General features: G+C 35.0%; 1 protein-coding gene across 1 annotated transcript in view; it reads left to right on the top strand.

Annotated features, from left to right (window-relative positions):
- Nucleotides 1–23,428, top strand: part of LOC143222478 (amine oxidase [flavin-containing]-like) — an 82,770-nt gene that overhangs the window by 28,229 nt on the left and 31,113 nt on the right. Inside the window, 8 exon segments of the mRNA XM_076449069.1 lie at nt 667–727; nt 1,649–1,737; nt 2,604–2,763; nt 3,429–3,528; nt 6,869–6,980; nt 11,045–11,142; nt 16,500–16,525; nt 16,528–16,673. Of these exon segments, the coding sequence (XP_076305184.1) occupies nt 667–727; nt 1,649–1,737; nt 2,604–2,763; nt 3,429–3,528; nt 6,869–6,980; nt 11,045–11,142; nt 16,500–16,525; nt 16,528–16,673 (792 nt within the window).

Below are 23,428 nucleotides of genomic sequence, written 5' to 3'. Positions count from 1 at the left end.
TAATTTCTTTATGACAAAAATTTTAAGGCTATCCGAAGTCGTCCATAATTCTGAACTCCCAATTAAAGGATAGGTCACCAGCCAACAGCACTAACAACCAACTTTTAGGTAACGCTTTACCTACAAATAGTGGGATTGCACATGCCTTGTAACGTCCACGTGGCTGGAAGAGGGATCATGTTCGACATTGGGATTCGATTCCGCAACTCCAAGATTGTGAATCGAGTGCTCTAAACATCAGGCTGACATACAAAGAAGTAGAAATAACCCGTATTTGTCACCTGTTTAACTTTATACGCAACTAACAGAGCATATATTTCCCTTAAGACGATTACCTGTATAAAATCAAACTTTAACGCAGTTGTAAATTATACTTAAGATGAAACTCATTATAAGCTGAGAATTTTTAGTTGAGAATCCGATTTAAGATTAAACTCATTATAAATATAAGTGAATGAATATATCATGAAATATTAAACATAAAATTTTGACACTGTGCAACCGTTCGGAATAATAAACAATTTTTACAATAAGTAACTGTTCAGCCTGTAAATAATATGTCTTCTTAAGTAGAAAATTATTTGGTAAGCTGAAAGGAAGTTCTTAGGGTCATTAAATTTTAACCTATCGAGTGCACTTTTAGAGGTCAATAAATTATTTTGCCAGGAAAGGAAGTTTGTCGGAGGTTCCCAGCAGATTAGTGAAAAACTCGCTGCTCGGCTGAGAGGTAGGTTTGAAACCATTAGTTTTAACTGGTTGATCTTAACGTACCATCATTTGTAACGCTACGACAAGACGTATTTTGTGTTAAGTATGTTCCATGATCTAAGCGATAAATTATGTACAGTATGTCAGTTGCAAACTTTCTTAATGAAGTATTCTATGTTATTTTATTTTTAAAAAGCAGTGTAATTCCTTAAATATGTCCTTATTTATGTAAACAAAAAAGTAAAAATCCAGCTTTCTTTTGCCTATAAGTTGTTTGATATTAAAGAACACTGATGGTTTCGTGTAGTTTGATACTGGAAAATTCAAGTCACTTAAGCATTTAACATGTTAACAGTTTCTAATAACTGTTGCTATTCTTATCATTTCTAAGTATCTTATGTTTTAATTACAGTAATCCTGGTATGGAAAAAACGAACGTGACCAAAGCATTTAAATGCTAACGGTTTACAATGATATAGTGATAAATAAATAACAAAACAAATCATTATTGTAATTTTCACTGACGTTAAATCATCAAATTTTAAGCAAATTTGCTGTTTCCAGTTATCACTTGTTAATATTTAATGTACCTTAATTCACACGAAGATTATGGTTGTAGTTCAACGGTGTAACAAAGATGTTATAACAATGTAGTTCAAGTGCAATATAGGTCCAGTGTGGTCCACTTGCCATATGTGGCAAATCGATGCTTTTTATCTGTAATATATTTTCTCAATAATATTTGAAACCTACTTTGTTTTTGTTTTGTTTTGTTAGTATGGCAACTAATTTGTATAATCTGGCGAAAATTGTGGCGTGACAGCTCGAAGTTTTTCGAGCGTTGAAATCCTATTGAACACTGTGGTCGTAGCTATGTGTCTCAGTGACGAGTTTATTTTACTCTTTTATTGTTTTAACTCCTTATGTTTGTCTTTTGTAGACAAAGTTGTGATGAATTCCCCCGTTGTGGCTATCCAACAAAATTCAATGGAAGTCGTGGCTCGAACTGTGGATGGAAGAGAGTATAAGGTAACCAACTTATCGCCTTAAGTTACCGAAACCTTTGTATGTATGTATGTATATATCTGCTTTATGTGTAAATTTTTTTGTGAAAATGTAGATTCAGATAGCCATTTCTTATGGCACAGTGAAGTTTAATAAATAATATAAACTGAATTCATGTTATCCGGATAAAGCAGTAACCACTGCTCCGTTTGTTTTCAAGTAAAAAAACAAAAGAGAATCCTCAATAGCCACGACACTTGAAATTCTTTTAGACAGAGTTAGAGTAAGTTAATCAGTGAGACCTTTTATCCCTTTTATATTGGCAATATTTTTGTGCTCCAGCAATACCAAGCGTGGGGCGCCCGTATGCCCGATTAGATGTTATTATTGGACAAGACTTCTATCAGCCTACACTTAAACCGAATTTGTTTTAGGCAGTGTTAGAGTAATTTAGTTTACGAGACATTGAGCTTGGTCAAATACATCGATCGAAAGAGTTTGACGTCTGAGTCCAAAACTGTGATTAGATCTCAGATCGGTCGAGAGATGACGGAGCTATAAGCTAATAGTTTGAACCTGAAAAACAAACAACAAAAACAATTGAGCCACTATGCCGCGGCTAAAACATAAAACTACTAAAATTCCAGTAAAAAAGAGTTAAGGGTTTTTTACTAGTGAAATAGTTTCTTGTCATTATTACTTACAAACTAATTATAGTTTGTATACCAAAAAACAGCAACAACAAACAAAAACACGTTTGTTTAAATGATTCTTAACCAGACAATAAAGCATAAATAAAATTGAGATCTATTTTAGCACTTGGAAGTTTGAAAATTATAAGAATTTTGTATATCTTAGCTACAACAATAAATATATTCTTTTACTTGTAGGGGAGTTATGTTATCCTAGCGATCCCCCCGAGCCTCCATATGAAGATCCACTTTACCCCATCACTCTCCCCCTTACGAAATCAGCTTATACAACGAGCCCCAATGGGAACTGTGATGAAGGTCATCGTTTACTACAAAAGAACTTTCTGGAGGGAAAAAGGTAATGGGAAACCAATACTGTTAATAAACAGTAGCAGCTATAAAATAAGTCGAACGTGCTCGAATTGTGAATCTGAGGATTTGTGGTTCAAGGCTCTTAGCTGTTTAAACGCGCTCTGCAATTTGGGGCTGTGGGTACATCGTAAGAATGATGGTCAAATATCACTATTTGATCACAAAATTGGCCCTAGATTTGGCGAAGGGTGTTGTGGACTAGGTTCCTTCTCCCTGGTCTTATTAGTTCAAATAAAGACTATGTTTAGATAGTTCTCGTGTAGTTCTGTGCGAAAATATTGAATAAACAGTTCTACAGAACAATAAGCTAATAAAATTGGTTCTTAAGTCTAGAATAGAAGTTTCTATGAGAAGAACATGATTCCATGTGAAATATTAAAACTCCTAAACAACGCATTTATGCATTGACTGAAATGGTTCTTACAAGACTGTGTTTAACTGTATTTTTTGTATTTTATTACTGTTTCAAAATGAATGTTTGTCCGTTTGTTTTAGAGAAAAGCCAAATTGACCTTTCTGCTTGTCCCACCGCAGGGAAACGAACCCTGAATTTTAGCGTTGTAAGTCCATAAAGTTACCACTCTCTCAGTGGTGAGGGGGTACATTTAAAAACAGAGTAAAAATTGTATAATCTATTTATTTCCACGCTAGGTTTTTGTGGATCAATGATTATTCAAGGAGGAGATGATCACCCGATCCCGTTTACACTGGATGACACCAAACCTGACGGTTCCCACCCAGCTATCATTGGGTGAGTAATGTATTCTTCCTGTGTGTGTATAAGACGGTCTGGAAAACACTGGGTTGATTTCTTTGTTTTAGCGATGATAAATGTGTATTGTTAAAGTAACCGAGTGTTTTAACTTGTGGCGATATGAAAGGTAACTGGACACAATCTCTGCTTCAAAAGAGTTCACGCCATGAGTACCAAAAGAACAACACCTTACCAATCCACCAGAGTTTTAGGCCCAATATTGAACTGCTTCACACAGTTTCGTTTCAATGTCATCCAGTTTGTCTGTCTGAGACAAAATGTTAGACCCATACACACACAAAACTCTATTATAATAGATGTTTGGGTTTAGCTTTTTATTCGGACATCTTGCTCCTGGCATATCCGTTTAAAAATAATATACTTTATAATGTCTTTGAATTTATCTAAGATGAAATATTGCATTGGTGATGATATCTTTGGTCTTACGTGACATCTCTATTAAAGACTGTACACTGTGATATCCACGAAGTTTACATTAAGAAACTACGTGCTAACTGTTTACTGTTTTTAAGATAGTATACGAAATGATGATAAATATATTTATTCAATGTAGTCGCTGTCTTGTAGTTTGTTTTTGTTTTTTTGTGTTATTAGTAGAAAAATGGAAAATCTCAAGGATCGTATTTTACATAAAATTATATATCTGATTCACCTGTTTAGGCCTCAGTCAGATATGATGCGTTGCATCATGTTTGTTTTTTTTATATACGCATCAAAATAGCATATTTTATATAGAGTATCTGGTTCGTGTGCTTAGGCAGCAGTCAGGTGTGATGTGTTATTTTACTTTTCTGCTTTTATAAGCCTCTAAACAGTGTACTAGGTAACAGTCACGCCACCTATTATTTTTATTCTTGTTGTGTGTGTTGCTGTTGTTGTTTTTCACTTTTTCTGGTATATAAACATCTAAACAACAATCTTGGGTGGCTTATGTTTAATAACTTTCTAGTGTCATATCTGTTTATGATGTTTACTTGAAGTAATGGCTGAAAGACATACACATTTCTGTCTATTTCTATGTAAACTACTCTGTCTAACTTGATATATTTAAAAACGTGTTTTACAGACAGACATACAGATACAGTCCTTACCCTTATGCCAATATTTGCATACATATTTTATGTTTGTTTGCGTTCAAGAGTTGATGAATACAACATCAAAACACAAATATTGTAATAGACAATTTAACAGTTCTCAACTTATATTTATAACAGAAAAAAATTTATTTGAGCACACCTATTTTCACTTCGTAATGCACAAATTTTCGACTTTTCTCCTAAGCACTTTCCAGTAAATTGTTTGTTTGTTTTTGAATTTCGCGCAAAGCAACACGAGGGCTATCTGCGCTAGCCGTCTTTAATTTAGCAGTGTAAGACTAGAGGGAAGGCAGCTAGTCATCACCACCCACTGCCAACTCTTAGGCTACTCTTTTACTAACGAATAGTGAGATTGACCGTCACATTATAACGTCCCCACGGCTGAAAGAGCGAGCATATTTGATGTAACCGGGATTCGAACCCGCGACCCTCAGATTACGAGTCGAACGCCTTAACCCACCTGGCTATGCTGGGCCACTTTCCAGTAAATGCCGTACGCCTGGCATGACCAGGTGATTAGGGCGCTTGACTCGTAATCTGAAGGTCATTCTTTCAGCCGTGGGGGCGTTTTAATGTGACGATCAATCCCACTATTCGTTGATAAAAGAGTAGCCCAAGAGTTGACGGTGGGTGGTGATGACTAGCTGCCTTCCCTCTAATCATACACTACTAAATTAGGGACGGCTAGTGCAGGTAGCCCTCGTGTATATTTGCGCGAAATTCAAAAACAAAGGAACATTTCTATCTGACAAAACAAACACAAAATAAAATTATATTTATATATATAACACTTGCTCTTCTGCACTGATAGAGAAGTGTTCGACAGTGTTCAGACGAGCCCCCTATTTTTGTGATGTGAAAGAACTATGCTAATATAGGTTTTATGTGAATAGTTATAGAATTATTTAAAATAAATTTTATGCAAAATTGCTTGCACATTTAATCTGAACGTAACCTATTTTTTTACAAATTGTGTCAGACGCCCCCATTGCATTAGCATGAGCTCTGTTCAGTCAAGCTGTGCCAAACTACTTGTGCATTATTGGTCATAAAATCCAAGATGGTAACCAAATTGTTTGAACTAAATCTTACACAAAACTGATAACGGAATTTACAAAAGTTTCAATGCATGTCTGAGAAATATATAATTATGCGGCTGAAGTAATCAAAGTAAGTTATCTATGTACGTTGAAACTACAGGTCCACCCCCTAATTATTACTTGTAATGATTAAAACACGTCATTACATCTGTCCGATACCTTCGTTGTTAGCGACATTTTCGGTCGTAATCCAAATAATATCTCACGAGATTCAACCGTTTCATGAGCTTTAAGTTAGATGTTTAAATAGATGTAATTGTTTGAACTTCGATAAATCCTACTTTTATTTCTTTCAGTGATATTGAATATTAGAATTAGAATTGTCATTACCAATTTTAAGCAGCGGTCACGTTTTACTTTTTAAAAAAAAATACTTTCAACAAAATTGTGACAGGTAAAAAAATTAAAACCCACCTTCCTCCATTTGCAATGAGATAAAAATATAATCTAACATTTAAAGCTAGATGATCTCAACTTATATAGTTGGACCACCTGGAGTGTAATCAATCATCTACAATGACGTTTTTTAATAACAGTGATCATTTTAATGGATGTACATGACATTTTTTGATAACGGTGATCATTTTAGTGGATGTACATGACATTTTTTGATAACAGTGATCATTTTAATGGATGTACATGACATTTTTTGATAACAGTGATCATTTTAATTGATGTACATGACATTTTTTGATAACAGTGATCATTTTAATGGATGTACATGACATTTTTTGATAACAGTGATCATTTTAATGGATGTACATGACGTTTTTTGATAACAGTGATCATTTTAATGGATATACATGACATTTTTTGATAACAGTGATCATTTTAATGGATGTACATGACGTTTTTTAATAACAGTGATCATTTTAATGGATGTACATGACATTTTTTAATAACAGTGATCATTTTAATGGATGTACATGACGTTTTTTGATAACAGTGATCATTTTAATGGATGTACATGACATTTTTTGATAACAGTGATCATTTTAATGGATGTACATGTTAAAATTCTTCACTTTCTTTAAACACTTTTGTACAAGTTAATTTGAAATAATCGACAATAAATACCAGAAACTTCATAATGTTTACCCTCAATACCGTGGATTGCAGGTTTATCCTGGCTGACAAACTGCGTCGATTAGCCAAGTTAACTGGAGAAGAACGAAAACAGTTGGTCTGTCAGAGTTTCGCCAAAGCCTTAGACACAGATGAAGCTTTGAAAGTAGGGGTCAATTAACCATCATGAACATTTCTTTGTTATTTTGTTCTGATATAAAAACAAACAAATTAGATTGATCAATCTTGTAACCAATAATAAATAAGTCTTTCTCAGGTTAACGACAAAATGATAAGTAATTTTTATCACTTTTTTATTTACAAGTTAATGAAATGTAAGTCATGTGTTGTTTTTAGACTTATAGAATTGTTTTTTTTCTTTTAAAGACTTGAATTGTTCGTTCATTATATTTATACTTTATACTACCATGTCATTCAAGCAACTGCCCTTTCAACTACATTTCGTAAGTTGACATTAGTTAGACATAATTAAGTAATTTTCTTTATGGGTACGTCCTAAGTGGCAATAGTGAATAAATTTATCGCATATTATATCACCTTTTATGTATCACAGATTCAGTATTCTAAAAATGAATAAAAACTCTATAAGCCGAGCTCTTTCGAAAGGTGGATCAGTAAAGTATTCGCTGTCAGTCAGTCAGTAGAAACTAATACGCGATCACGTAGAGGACACTTAACATTGCAATTTTTATTATTGTGATGTGTATAAAGTATAATATAGGCTACAACACAGCATGGCATATGAACTTCACGTAGGCTACAACACAGCATGGCATTGAATTTCATGTAGGCTACAACACAGCATGGCATATGAACTTCATGTAGGCTACAACACAGCATGGCATTGAACTTCAAATGTAGGCTACAACACAGCATGGCATATGAACTTCATGTAGGCTACAACACAGCATGGCATATGAACTTCAAATGTAGGCTACAACACAGCATGGCATATGAACTTCATGTAGGCTACAACACAGCATGGCATATGAACTTCATGTAGGCTACAACACAGCATGGCATATGAACTTCAAAAGCAAGAATTAAAAATATTTATTACTCTTAATTTGGATTATGTTTATTCTTAAAACAGAGCACGTTCAGAAACCCTTGGAAGTACATCTCGTATAGGCCCGGCATGGCCAAGTGTGTTAAAGCGTTCGACTCGTAATCCAGATAGACTTCTACATAGTACAATAAAATATTTTGATAAAAACTGGCGAAAAAATGAGTTGATATGCGAACTAAACAGATATTGCATATATGATGAAGAAAGACCTAAACATCTCTCCCCGTTAAACTTGTACATCAGATCATTAAGATAAAATCATTTAAAATAATAATAATATTAAAATAAAACAGGCCACCTATGTTCTAGACATATTTTTAAAAAAATATGAAATAACAATAAAAATGGACATTACCCTGAAAAGGACCAGATTTAAAGTTATACAATTACTTCAGCCATTTTGTATTTACTCTAAATGTATTAATAAGTCCATTCCAACTAAGTAATGAGAGAGAGAGAGATAAACAACATGCTACATGTGACAGAGATAAACAACATGCTACATGTGTGAGAGAGAGAGATAAACAACATGCTACATGTGATTTGCACACAGTAGATTACAGACGCAGGTTTTCGCGTTTTAAGCCTCCTGACTTATGACGTCAGACTTCGTAGCACACATTTCGGACTGTAAGGGAATAACTGATTCGTACGAAATACATTAGTGTTACTAGCTGCTTGCTCTATATTTAGAACAGACTTGTTGTATTTGTGTGGAAGGAGAGGAGAACCTATCAATTTAATTCTACAATATATACCATCAAGTCACTCTAACCTCTGAAGTATTTTAAAATATTCCAAAATATTGAAATATTTAGATATAATATTTTGTGATTAATATTCACCTTTCGGTTCGAATACTTCATAGGTTATGAATTAAAGTCATACAAAATATTGTATATTAAAATAATCAAGTCTTATTGACTATTATGGCTATTGGCCCCGGCATGGCCAGGTGGTTAAAGCACTCGACTCGTAAACCAAGAAGCGTGGGTTCGAATCCCCGTCTCACCAAACATGCTCGCCCTTTCAGCCGTGGGGGCGTAGTTAAGGCCAATCCCATTACTCGTTGGTAAAAGAGTAGTCCAAGCGGTGGATGGTAATGACTAGCTGCCTTCCCTCTAGTCTTACACTGCTAAGTTAGGGACGGCTAGCGCAGATAGCCCTCGTGTAACTTTGCGTGAAATCTAAAAAATTATGGTTATTTTTCTTTTATGGTACAAATCTAATTTTGTTATTAATTATATGCAAAAGTTTTATAACTCATATTTACGTGACTCCAGCTCTTTTACTATTACCAAAAATGATGAAGAAATAAATCGATATAGCTACTCAGAGACATTGAGGTACTCAGTTTGACTGTGTTGTCCTCTAGTGATATAATCGATCAAACAGCTACTCAGAGACATTGAGGTACTCAGTTTGACTGTGTTGTCCTCTAGTGATATAATCGATCAAACAGCTACTCAGAGACATTGAGGTACTCAGTTTGACTGTGTTGTCCTCTAGTGATATAATCGATCAAACAGCTACTCAGAGACATTGAGGTACTCAGTTTGACTGTGTTGTCCTCTAGTGATATAATCGATCAAACAGCTACTCAGAGACATTGAGGTACTCAGTTTGACTGTCTTGTCCTCTAGTGATATAATCGATCAAACAGCTACTCAGAGACATTGAGGTACTCAGTTTGACTGTCTTGTCCTCTAGTGATATAATCGATCAAACAGCTACTCAGAGACATTGAGGTACTCAGTTTGACTGTGTTGTCCTCTAGTGATATAATCGATCAAACAGCTACTCAGAGACATTGAGGTACTCAGTTTGACTGTCTTGTCCTCTAGTGATATAATCGATCAAACAGCTACTCAGAGACATTGAGGTACTCAGTTTGACTGTCTTGTCCTCTAGTGATATAATCGATCAAACAGCTACTCAGAGACATTGAGGTACTCAGTTTGACTGTCTTGTCCTCTAGTGATATAATCGATCAAACAGCTACTCAGAGACATTGAGGTACTCAGTTTGACTGTGTTGTCCTCTAGTGATATAATCGATCAAACAGCTACTCAGAGACATTGAGGTACTCAGTTTGACTGTCTTGTCCTCTAGTGATATAATCGATCAAACAGCTACTCAGAGACATTGAGGTACTCAGTTTGACTGTGTTGTCCTCTAGTGATATAATCGATCAAACAGCTACTCAGAGACATTGAGGTACTCAGTTTGACTGTCTTGTCCTCTAGTGATATAATCGATCAAACAGCTACTCAGAGACATTGAGGTACTCAGTTTGACTGTGTTGTCCTCTAGTGATATAATCGATCAAACAGCTACTCAGAGACATTGAGGTACTCAGTTTGACTGTGTTGTCCTCTAGTGATATAATCGATCAAACAGCTACTCAGAGACATTGAGGTACTCAGTTTGACTGTCTTGTCCTCTAGTGATATAATCGATCAAACAGCTACTCAGAGACATTGAGGTACTCAGTTTGACTGTCTTGTCCTCTAGTGATATAATCGATCAAACAGCTACTCAGAGACATTGAGGTACTCAGTTTGACTGTCTTGTCCTCTAGTGATATAATCGATCAAACAGCTACTCAGAGACATTGAGGTACTCAGTTTGACTGTGTTGTCCTCTAGTGATATAATCGATCAAACAGCTACTCAGAGACATTGAGGTACTCAGTTTGACTGTGTTGTCCTCTAGTGATATAATCGATCAAACAGTTATTCAAATTCTTAAAACTATTATTCGTGGATAACACAAAATGGTATTATCAATATATACTATTCTACTACGTACAAATTTAGTGATTCACTACGATGTTCATAGGTATAGTTCACAAATTAGGTTAGTGCACTGTGACGTAAAGTAAAATAAGTTATTGTAATAAGACAGTCTTTTTTTTTTTTCTAGACGTTAACTATAGAGCCATAACATCTTCGCAGATATAAGTTTGGCCTATAATCGGTCCAGCAAATCCATGAACAAAAGATAATACACAAACATTAATATATTTTTTATTTAGAAAACTAATTTTTGCAGTTGAAAGTTCATTGTAGATATATATTTAAATCCCTGAAGCTCGAGAGAAATTATGAACTTATATATTCTGTTTTTTTTGTGTTTAGCCAGTCCATTATGAAGAATACAACTGGATGGCTGAGCAGTACTCTGGAGGAGGATACACCGCCATGTTTCCGCCGGGTGCTCTAACCATGTATGGAAGGTAAAAAAAAAAAAAAGGTTTTCATAAAATTATCAGTAATTATAAGGTACATAATTATAAAGTACATAATTATAAGGTACATAATCATAAAGTACATAATTATAAGGTACATTATTACAAGGTACATAATTATAAGGTACATTATTATAAGGTACATTACTGTTTTTTTCAGTACATTCGTCATTTTTCTTTCTTTGTTAAACCTTTTCTTTTTAAATACGGGACAAATGGAACATCCCGGTTCTCACCACAGACGTTTGTGTTCGAGAATTCTCACCTATTTACAAGGCTTTACATTTTGCTTACCAAGGCTGGAATACGATTTATTACAAGTCTATATCTGAATGGTCTGGGTGCCCCAAGTTAATTCATATTTTTTTGTTTTCCAATGTCATTAAATGAAAAAATATATCTGTCTTAGAAATTCTAAATCCTCAATCTGTACACATCTTTTTGGTTTGAGTGTATGAATATTTCGAGTTGGAAATGGCTGTAACCTGTTTTTCCTAAAAACGACCAGTTTTTGTTGGTATCGCACCACCTGTGCAACGCTAAACAATGACAAAATGTAGTTCTGACTCGACCCATTTCACTGTGATTTTATATTTTCTACATTTGCCACGTGATTTTCATATTGTACAATGTACTGAATCCGCTGTAAAATATACAGCAGTACCATAAATATATTCATAAATCTCAGTATGGAAAATAAAGAGTGAACTTTTAGTACCAAATTGCGGAAGTTTAATTTTTTTGGAGAGGATTGACAGTGTCATTATTTTAATAAGACAGACACTAGATAGATTAAAAGTTTTAGTGACAATAATGGTGGTGAAGAGGATTACAAATTGAACTTGCCATAAAAAGAGGGTTAACAAAATTATAATAATTAATCAATTTATAACTAGAAAATTCAAAAGTATCACAAACAGCAATTGTAACAATTTCATTATTTAAAAATATACATACAAATAAAATTAGTTTGCATATAGTTTCATGTTCCTAAGCTAGAAATGGCAAGCCTAACTTATGCATTTCTGTGTGTTTTGTTTAAGCCATCCAAAACACTAGGTCTAATACTTTTGTAAGTGCCTTAGACGAAGGGGCGAAGAAATATTATATAAAGCTTTGTCTCATTATTTCTCGTTGAACTTCGACAAACGTTTTTTAATTCGGTTTGTAATTAAGAATATGATGGCTTTTAACCATGTAGTTATTTTTATTGTGAAGAATACGAAATATCATTCAACATGGGGTGAGGACATGGTCTAATGGTTAACATTTTCAAATTGTAATCCTTTATATACTAGTTCCAAGTTATACTTGGAAACATTCAATTACAAACTTAATTTATTTCTAAATACGTTTTCTTTTAAATAGTAATTTACAATGAATGAGAAGCTGTAGAAGAAATAATCAAACCCCAAAACTGTAATGTTATGGGCATGTAGAATTATAATTTCTGGGTGGTAAAAGCCACAAACTGAGGTAAGGTTTCATGTTTCAGTAAAAACTGAATGAACACTAAGAAGAAAGTACATTGAAATAGTCCGTTTGTAGTAGAAATGGCCAAAGAAGAAAATCCACATTTTTTAGAAGTGGAGTTAAGTAACTCAGTATATTTTTTACGTGGTACACGACAGCAGAATGAAGATTCTGTCAGTGATATGATTGTAAGTACAAATGCGAATGTTATTTTACTACCATTAAATGATGTTACTGGATGAGTAGCTGTTCAAACATCACTATTTAAGACAAGTTATGAAACAAATTACTGAAATGGACATCATACTCCAAACAATGAATTGATAAAATAAAAGGAAGATACTATGTACAGATGAATCCAAATACAAGTTTTTCTGGCAACAATCATTGATAGTTTGTCCAGTGATTGAGGGGAGAACAAGACCACAGTTAATGTACAACATCTATAGTTACTATTCTGATGGACAAGTAGAAGTATATACTGCATCTCAATCATTAATGTTAGAGATCTATACAAAATGATGGCACCATGACAGCTAACAGGTACAGCACATTCTTATCTGTCATGTCTTTCCTTTAGAAACAAGGTGTAATGGAAAGGAATTCGTTTCCAAACAAGATAGTAATCCCAAGCTTGCATAAAATGTGGAAGAAAAGGAAGGCTGATAAAACACTTTCAGTCATAGTCTGGCCAACACAAATCCCAATATTAGCATCATTAAGTCTACATGGGGCCAGAACAAAGCCACAATATTAGTATCATTAAGATTATGGGAGGCCAGAACAAAGTCCCAATATTAATATCATTATGTTTATACAGAGTTAGAATAAAGTCACAATATTAATGTCATTAAGTTTATATGGGACCAGAACAATGTTCCAATATTAGTATCATTAAGTCTAAGTAAGACCAGAACAAAGTCCCTACATTAATATCACTAAGTTTATATGGGACCAGAACATTTTTTCAATATTAGTATCACTAAGTCTAAGTAAGACCAGAACAAAGTACCTGTATTAATATCACTAAGTTTATATGGGACCAGAACAATTTTCCAATATTAGTATCATTAAGTCTAAGTAAGACCAGAACAAAGTCCCTACATTAATATCACTAAGTTTATATGGGACCAGAACAATTTTCCAATATTAGTATCATTAAGTCTAAGTAAGACCAGAACAAAGTCCCTGTATTAATATCATTAAGTTTATATGGGACCAGAACAATATTCCAATATTAGTATCATTAAGTCTAAGTAAGACCAGAACAAAGTCCCTGTATTAATATCACTAAGTTTATATGGGACCAGAACAATTTTCCAATATTAGTATCATTAAGTCTAAGTAAGACCAGAACAAAGTCCCTACATTAATATCACTAAGTTTATATGGGACCAGAACAATTTTCCGATATTAATATCATTAAGTCTAAGTAAAAGCAGAACAAAGTACCTATACTAATATCACTAAGTTTATATGGGACCAGAACATTTTTTCAATATTAGTATCACTAAGTCTAAGTAAGACCAGAACAAAGTACCTGTATTAATATCACTAAGTTTATATGGGACCAGAACAATTTTCCAATATTAGTATCATTAAGTCTAAGTAAGACCAGAACAAAGTCCCTACATTAATATCACTAAGTTTATATGGGACCAGAACAATTTTCCAATATTAGTATCATTAAGTCTAAGTAAGACCAGAACAAAGTCCCTGTATTAATATCATTAAGTTTATATGGGACCAGAACAATATTCCAATATTAGTATCATTAAGTCTAAGTAAGACCAGAACAAAGTCCCTGTATTAATATCACTAAGTTTATATGGGACCAGAACAATTTTCCAATATTAGTATCATTAAGTCTAAGTAAAAGCAGAACAAAGTACCTATACTAATATCACTAAGTTTATATGGGACCAGAACAATTTTTCAATATTAGTATCACTAAGTCTAAGTAAGACCAGAACAAGTCCCTACATTAATATCACTAAGTTTATATGGGACCAGAACAATTTTTCAATATTAGTATCACTAAGTCTAAGTAAGACCAGAACAAAGTACCTATACTAATATCATTAAGTTTATATGGGACCAGAACAATATTCCAATATTAGTATCATTAAGTCTAAGTAAGACCAGAACAAAGTCCCTACATTAATATCACTAAGTTTATATGGGACCAGAACAATTTTCCAATATTAATATCATTAAGTCTAAGTAAAAGAAAAACAAAGTACCTGTACTAATATCACTAAGTTTATATGGGACCAGAACAATTTTTCAATATTAGTATCATTAAGTCTAAGTAAGACCAGAACAAAGTCCCTGTATTAATATCATTAAGTTTATATGGGACCAGAACAATATTCCAATATTAGTATCATTAAGTCTAAGTAAGACCAGAACAAAGTCCCTGTATTAATATCACTAAGTTTATATGGGACCAGAACAATTTTCCAATATTAGTATCATTAAGTCTAAGTAAGACCAGAACAAAGTCCCTACATTAATATCACTAAGTTTATATGGGACCAGAACAATACTCCAATATTAGTATCACTAAGTCTAAGTAAGACCAGAACAAAGTACCTGTACTAATATCACTAAGTTTATATGGGACCAGAACAATACTCCAATATTAGTATCATTAAGTCTGTATAGGCTTCTATGAAAATTAAGAAGGTCAAACAGCAACAATATGCCTTAGCTTAATTTTTGGAAGGAATAGAAGGTACTTGGAAGAATAATGTATTAATAAACTTGTGGAAACATGAACAAAGTGTAATAGTTTGTTTAAAACAATTAGTATTACAACGTACAACTTATTCGCCTTTTTTGTAGTTATTGTAATGTATTGTAATAATAACTAATGGACCATTTAGATTCAGTTACTTATTGATGAAGTTGTCCGAAGTAAATAATGATTTGGTTTTGCGACTAAGGGCAAAATATTATTTAATACGAAATTCTACAATTTGGTTTGGTTTTGAATTTTGCGCAAAGTTACACAAGGGCTATCTGCGCTCGCCATCCGTAATTTAGCAGTGTAAGACTAGAGGGACTATTCATCATCACCCACCGCTAACTCTTGGACTACTCTTTTATCAACGAATAGTGGGATTGGTCGTCACATTATAACGCCCCCACAACTGAAAGGGCGAGCATGATTGGTACGACGGGTATTCGAACCCACAATCCTCGAATTACGAGTCGAGGGCCTTAACCACCTGGCCATGCAGGGCCAAAACCTCTACACTTACTGTGACTGTGGGGACTTATTATGAACTCGTATTGTACATCAAGTCACCTCTGTATTAAAACTAATATAAAAGTCACATATTATAAATAATATATATGTATAGTGTTGATACAGGCTTTAAAAAAACAGTGAATAAATGGTCAGCTTATCATTATTGTAATATATTGCAATAAATATAAAATAAAATAAGCTGTACAGTGCAGTGGTATTTCATTTTAATCAAAGCTGTTTTTATGCTATCATAACTTTATCAGTGCAGATTCAGTGTTGTTAATGAATTGTTATATATTCTTATTTACTTTCACTTAGAAGCTAGTACTGACAGTTAAATATAACACGACCTATAAATGAATACAGTTGTAGCATGATAAAGTCCAAAAATACAAAAAAAAACAGTTAAAACCTCTTCAAGGAAAGGGGAAAAACGATCAATATTTAGACTAAAAAACAACTTGTTTTTTGTTTTGTTTTCGAATCGAGTGAATGTTATTGTGACGGCATTTTAAATAACACTTTCAAGTATATTTTTTGTATAGGTTATTTACGCCTACTGATTATTTTGTTATTAAACCAAAAAACCGTGTATTAAATGTTTTACTCTCGTCCCAGAGCTGAGAGAACCAGTTGGAAGGATGTTTTTGCTGGAACAGAGACTGCCACTTCTTGGTCAGGTTACATGAACGGTGCCATTCAAGCAGGTGAACGGGCAGCGCGAGAGATTTTGTATTCCTTGGGCAAAATTACTCGAGACATGATAAACAGAGAAGAACCAGTGTTTATCGTAAGTCTTTTAAATATTTGGTCTACGTGAAGTCTAATTTCATGAAGTTCTACAGTTTATTTATTTTTATAATATTATATACTATAATTCTACATCATCCACATACAGAAAACAATAAAAATAAAAAGAACATCTGCAATATATCGTTTTTGTTCAAATATTTTAAGTGCATCATAATTACACGTGCACAAGGTAGGTGTAATTTTAGGTATGATTTTTTTTCAGATGTAATTGTGAAGCGTAGCCTGGGAAGTTATGAAAGTGTGTAAATTTTGTCTTATATTAATTCAGAGGCACGTGTTTCAAACATCGCTATTTATTTTATTATATTACATAACATATAAAACACCTTTTTCGTGTCAAATTTAACCAAAAGATGGCACTTTGGTATTACGTTAAGCCTAAAGAAATTGATTTTTTTTTTGTTTGCGCTGAAGCAAAGCAACACAACAAGCTATGGATGTACAGGTTGGTATAACAGCCTTCAGTCTGTAATATTAGTACTTAATCACTGGGAGGAGGAATTAGTTATTTTCTGTGCTACCAGTGAAAACTTTACATTTTTCGTTTTTCAGTTGCTTTCTATTTTAATGTATTATGTATTATAAACTTTGTTTGTGTTTGAATTTCGCACAAAGCTACTCAAGGACTATCTATCTGTGCTAGCCGTCCCTAATTTAGCAGTGTAAAACTAGAAGGAAGGCAGCTAGTCATCACCACCCACCGCCAACTCTTGGGTTACTCTTTTTACCAACGAATAGTGGGATTGATAGTCACATAATAACACCCCCACGTCTGAAAGGTTGAGCATGTTTGGTGCGACGGGGATTCGAACCCTCGACCTTCAGATTACGAGTCGATAGCCCTCGAGTAGCTTTTGGAAATTCAAAAAAAAAAACAACAACCAAACGTGCTCGCCCTTTCAGTCGTGGGAGCGTTATAATGTTACGGTCAGTCCTAGTATTCGTTGTTGAAAGAGTAGCCCAGGAGATGCTGGTAGGTAATAATGACTAGCTACCTTCTCTACTAAATAGGGAAAGGTTGACACAGAATTTCAAAACAAACAAACTCATTTGTGACGTGGTTCAGTAGCACACAAAACCTATGTTTAGGTATGCGTGTTACAGCAAATGATTTTTAAACTTATAAATAACATGAAGTGCTGAATATACTCCATTTATTGATAACAAAACCACCATGTTTGTGCATGTATTAGCGGTGACATGGAGTTATTATTTTCCAGATTTGTTGAAAATGTATTAATAAAAAAGAAAAAAATCCCAAATCAAATAATAAGAACGTGGAATGACGTGACAACATTTTATCGTAGGTCTGGTTTACTTGGGTTGTTCGATTTTTTTTTATCATTACGGTCACGATAGATTTGTGCTGTTTTATTGAAACTGGACGAGTTATCTTCTGCTTTAGAAATCCCAGGTGGGATTTTAAAAATCTAACCTGTTTTGGTCACAATTTGCTAAGCAAAAACAGTTTCGATTACGTAACTTGAACGTGCAGATAAGGTGTATGTATATATATATATATCTTTAGCTATACACCTAATATAAATATATGTTTACAAGAGAAACCCAAATAATCATCATTCTTCTCCTTGTAGATAAACAGAAAACTCGCTAAAATCATTCTTCTTTTTCTAGACAAACAGAAAACTCGCCACAATCATTCTTCTTTTTCTAGACAAACAGAAAACTCGCCACAATCATTCCTTTCCTTCTAGACAAACAGAAAACTCGCCACAATCATTCTTCTTTTTCTAGACAAACAGAAAACTCGCCACAATCATTCCTTTCCTTCTAGACAAACAGAAAACTCGCCATAATCATTCCTCTTCTTCTAGACAAACAGAAAACTCGCCACAATTATTCCTCTTTTCTAGACAAACAGAAAACTCGCCACAATCATTCTTCTTTTCTAGACAAACAGAAAACTCGCCACAATCATTCTTCTTTTTCTAGACAAACAGAAAACTCGCCACAATCATTCCTTTCCTTCTAGACAAACAGAAAACTCACCACAATCATTCCTCTTCTTCTAGACAAACAGAAAACTCGCCACAATTATTCCTCTTTTTCTAGACAAACAGAAAACTCGCCACAATCATTCTTCTTTTTCTAGACAAACAGAAAACTCGCCACAATCATTCCTCTCCTTCTAGACAAACAGAAAACTCGACACAATTATTCCTCTCCTTGTAGACAAACAGAGAACTCGCCACAATCATTCCTCTCCTTCTAGACAAACAGAAAACCCGCCACAATCATTCATCTCCTTCTAGACAAACAGAAAACTCGCCACAATCATTCCTCTCCTTCTAGACAAACAGAAAACTCGCCACAATCATTCCTCTCCTTCTAGACAAACAGAAAACTCGCCACAATCATTCATCTCCTTCTAGACAAACAGAAAACTCGCCACAATCATTCATCTCCTTCTAGACAAACAGAAAACTCGCCACAATCATTCCTCTTCTTCTAGACAAACAGAAAACTCGACACAATCATTCCTCTCCTTGTAGACAAACAGAGAACTCGCCACAATCATTCCTCTCCTTCTAGACAAACAGAAAACTCGCCACAATCATTCCTCTCCTTCTAGACAAACAGAAAACTCATACAATCATTCCTCTCCTTCTAGACAAACAGAAAACTCGCCACAATCATTCCTCTCCTTCTAGACAAACAGAAAACTCGCCACAATCATTCCTCTCCTTCTAGACAAACAGAAAACTCGCCACAATCATTCCTCTCCTTCTAGACAAACAGAAAACTCGCCACAATCATTTCTCTCCTTCTAGACAAACAGAAAACTCGCCACAATCATTCCTCTCCTTCTAGAAAAACAGAAAACTCGCCACAATCATTCCTCTCCTTCTAGACAAACAGAAAACTCGCCACAATCATTTCTCTCCTTCTAGACAAACAGAAAACTCGCCACAATCATTCCTCTCCTTCTAGACAAACAGAAAACTCGCCACAATCATTCATCTCCTTCTAGACAAACAGAAAACTCGCCACAATCATTCCTCTCCTTCTAGACAAACAGAAAACTCGCCACAATCATTTCTCTTCTTGTAGAAAAACAGAAAACTCGCCACAATCATTTCTCTCCTTCTAGACAAACAGAAAACTCGCCACAATCATTCCTCTCCTTGTAGAAAAACAGAAAACTCGCCACAATCATTCCCCTCCTTCCAGACAAACAGAAAACTCGCCACAATCATTCATCTTCTTCCAGACAAACAGAAAACTCGCCACAATCGTTCATCTCCTTCCAGACAAACAGAAAACTCGCCACAATCATTCTTCTTTTTCTAGACAAACAGAAAACTCGCCACAATCATTCCTTTCCTTCTAGACAAACAGAAAACTCGCCACAATCATTCCTCTTCTTCTAGACAAACAGAAAACTCGCCACAATTATTCCTCTTTTTCTAGAAAAACAGAAAACTCGCCACAATCATTCTTCTTTTTTTCTAGACAAACAGAAAACTCTCCACAATCATTCTTCTTTTCTAGACAAACAGAAAACTCGCCACAATCATTCCTTTCCTTCTAGACAAACAGAAAACTCACCACAATCATTCCTCTTCTTCTAGACAAACAGAAAACTCGCCACAATTATTCCTCTTTTTCTAGACAAACAGAAAACTCGCCACAATCATTCTTCTTTTTCTAGACAAACAGAAAACTCGCCACAATCATTCTTCTTTTTCTAGACAAACAGAAAACTCGCATACAATCATTCTTCTTTTCTAGACAAACAGAAAACTCGCCACAATCATTCCTCTCCTTCTAGACAAACAGAAAACCCGCCACAATCATTCATCTCCTTCTAGACAAACAGAAAACTCGCCACAATCATTCCTCTCCTTCTAGACAAACAGAAAACTCTGCCACAATCATTCCTCTTCTTCTAGACAAACAGAAAACTCGCCACAATCATTCCTCTTCTTCTAGACAAACAGAAAACTCGCCACAATCATTCCTCTCCTTCTAGACAAACAGAAAACTCGCCACAATCATTCCTCTCCTTCTAGACAAACAGAAAACCCGCCACAATCATTCATCTCCTTCTAGACAAACAGAAAACTCGCCACAATCATTCCTCTCCTTCTAGACAAACAGAAAACTCGCCACAATCATTCCCCTCCTTCCAGACAAACAGAAAACTCTCCACAATCATTCATCTTCTTCCAGACAAACAGAAAACTCGCCACAATCGTTCATCTCCTTCCAGACAAACAGAAAACTCGCCACAATCATTCTTCTTTTTCTAGACAAACAGAAAACTCGCCACAATCATTCCTTTCCTTCTAGACAAACAGAAAACTCTCCACAATCATTCTTCTTTTTCTAGACAAACAGAAAACTCGCCACAATCATTCCTTTCCTTCTAGACAAACAGAAAACTCGCCACAATCATTCATCTCCTTCTAGACAAACAGAAAACTCGCCACAATCATTCCTCTCCTTCTAGACAAACAGAAAACTCGCCACAATCATTTCTCTTCTTGTAGAAAAACAGAAAACTCGCCACAATCATTTCTCTCCTTCTAGACAAACAGAAAACTCGCCACAATCATTCCTCTCCTTCTAGACAAACAGAAAACTCGCCACAATCATTCCCCTCCTTCCAGACAAACAGAAAACTCGCCACAATCATTCATCTTCTTCCAGACAAACAGAAAACTCGCCACAATCGTTCATCTCCTTCCAGACAAACAGAAAACTCGCCACAATCATTCTTCTTTTTCTAGACAAACAGAAAACTCGCCACAATCATTCCTTTCCTTCTAGACAAACAGAAAACTCGCTAAAATCATTCTTCTTTTTCTAGACAAACAGAAAACTCGCCACAATCATTCTTCTTTTTCTAGACAAACAGAAAACTCGCCACAATCATTCCTTTCCTTCTAGACAAACAGAAAACTCGCCACAATCATTCCTCTTCTTCTAGACAAACAGAAAACTCGCCACAATTATTCCTCTTTTCTAGACAAACAGAAAACTCGCCACAATCATTCTTCTTTTCTAGACAAACAGAAAACTCGCCACAATCATTCCTTTCCTTCTAGACAAACAGAAAACTCGCCACAATCATTCCTCTTCTTCTAGACAAACAGAAAACTCGCCACAATCATTCCTCTTTTTCTAGACAAACAGAAAACTCGCCACAATCATTCTTCTTTTTCTAGACAAACAGAAAACTCGCCACAATCATTCCTTTTTTTCTAGACAAACAGAAAACTCGCCACAATCATTCCTTTCCTTCTAGACAAACAGAAAACTCACCACAATCATTCCTCTTCTTCTAGACAAACAGAAAACTCGCCACAATCATTCCTCTCCTTCTAGACAAACAGAAAACTCGACACAATCATTCCTCTCCTTCTAGACAAACAGAAAACTCGCCACAATCATTCCTCTCCTTCTAGACAAACAGAAAACTCGCCACAATCATTCATCTCCTTCTAGACAAACAGAAAACTCGCCACAATCATTCCTCTCCTTCTAGACAAACAGAAAACTCGCCACAATCATTCCTCTCCTTCTAGACAAACAGAAAACTCGCCACAATCATTCATCTCCTTCTAGACAAACAGAAAACTCGCCACAATCATTCCTCTTCTTCTAGACAAACAGAAAACTCGCCACAATCATTCCTCTTCTTCTAGACAAACAGAAAACTCGCCACAATCATTCCTCTCCTTCTAGACAAACAGAAAACTCGCCACAATCATTCATCTCCTTCTAGACAAACAGAAAACTCGCCACAATCATTCCTCTCCTTCTAGACAAACAGAAAACTCGCCACAATCATTCCTCTTCTTCTAGACAAACAGAAAACTCGCCACAATCATTCTTCTTTTTCTAGACAAACAGAAAACTTGCCACAATCATTCTTCTTTTTCTATACAAACAGAAAACTCGCCACAATCATTCCTTTCCTTCTAGACAAACAGAAAACTCACCACAATCATTCCTCTTCTTCTAGACAAACAGAAAACTCGCCACAATCATTCCTCTCCTTCTAGACAAACAGAATACTCGACACAATCATTTCTCTCCTTCTAGACAAACAGAAAACTCGCCACAATCATTCCTCTCCTTCTAGACAAACAGAAAACTCGCCACAATCATTCATCTCCTTCTAGACAAACAGAAAACTCGCCACAATCATTCCTCTCCTTCTAGACAAACAGAAAACTCGCCACAATCATTCCTCTCCTTCTAGACAAACAGAAAACTCGCCACAATCATTCATCTCCTTCTAGACAAACAGAAAACTCGCCACAATCATTCCTCTTCTTCTAGACAAACAGAAAACTCGCCACAATCATTCCTCTTCTTCTAGACAAACAGAAAACTCGACACAATCATTCCTCTCCTTCTAGACAAACAGAAAACTCATACAATCATTCCTCTCCTTCTAGACAAACAGAAAACTCGCCACAATCATTCCTCTCCTTCTAGACAAACAGAAAACTCGCCACAATCATTCCTCTCCTTCTAGACAAACAGAAAACTCGACACAATCATTCATCTCCTTCTAGACAAACAGAAAACTCGCCACAATCATTCCTCTCCTTCTAGACAAACAGAAAACTCGCCACAATCATTCCTCTCCTTCTAGACAAACAGAAAACTCGCCACAATCATTTCTCTCCTTCTAGACAAACAGAAAACTCATACAATCATTCCTCTCCTTCTAGACAAACAGAAAACTCTGCCACA

Source organism: Tachypleus tridentatus, chromosome 8 (assembly GCF_004210375.1).
Source record: "Tachypleus tridentatus isolate NWPU-2018 chromosome 8, ASM421037v1, whole genome shotgun sequence".
In the NCBI taxonomy this organism is placed as follows: Eukaryota; Metazoa; Arthropoda; class Merostomata; order Xiphosura; family Limulidae; genus Tachypleus; species Tachypleus tridentatus.
This window is presented reverse-complemented; position numbering and strand designations above follow the sequence as displayed.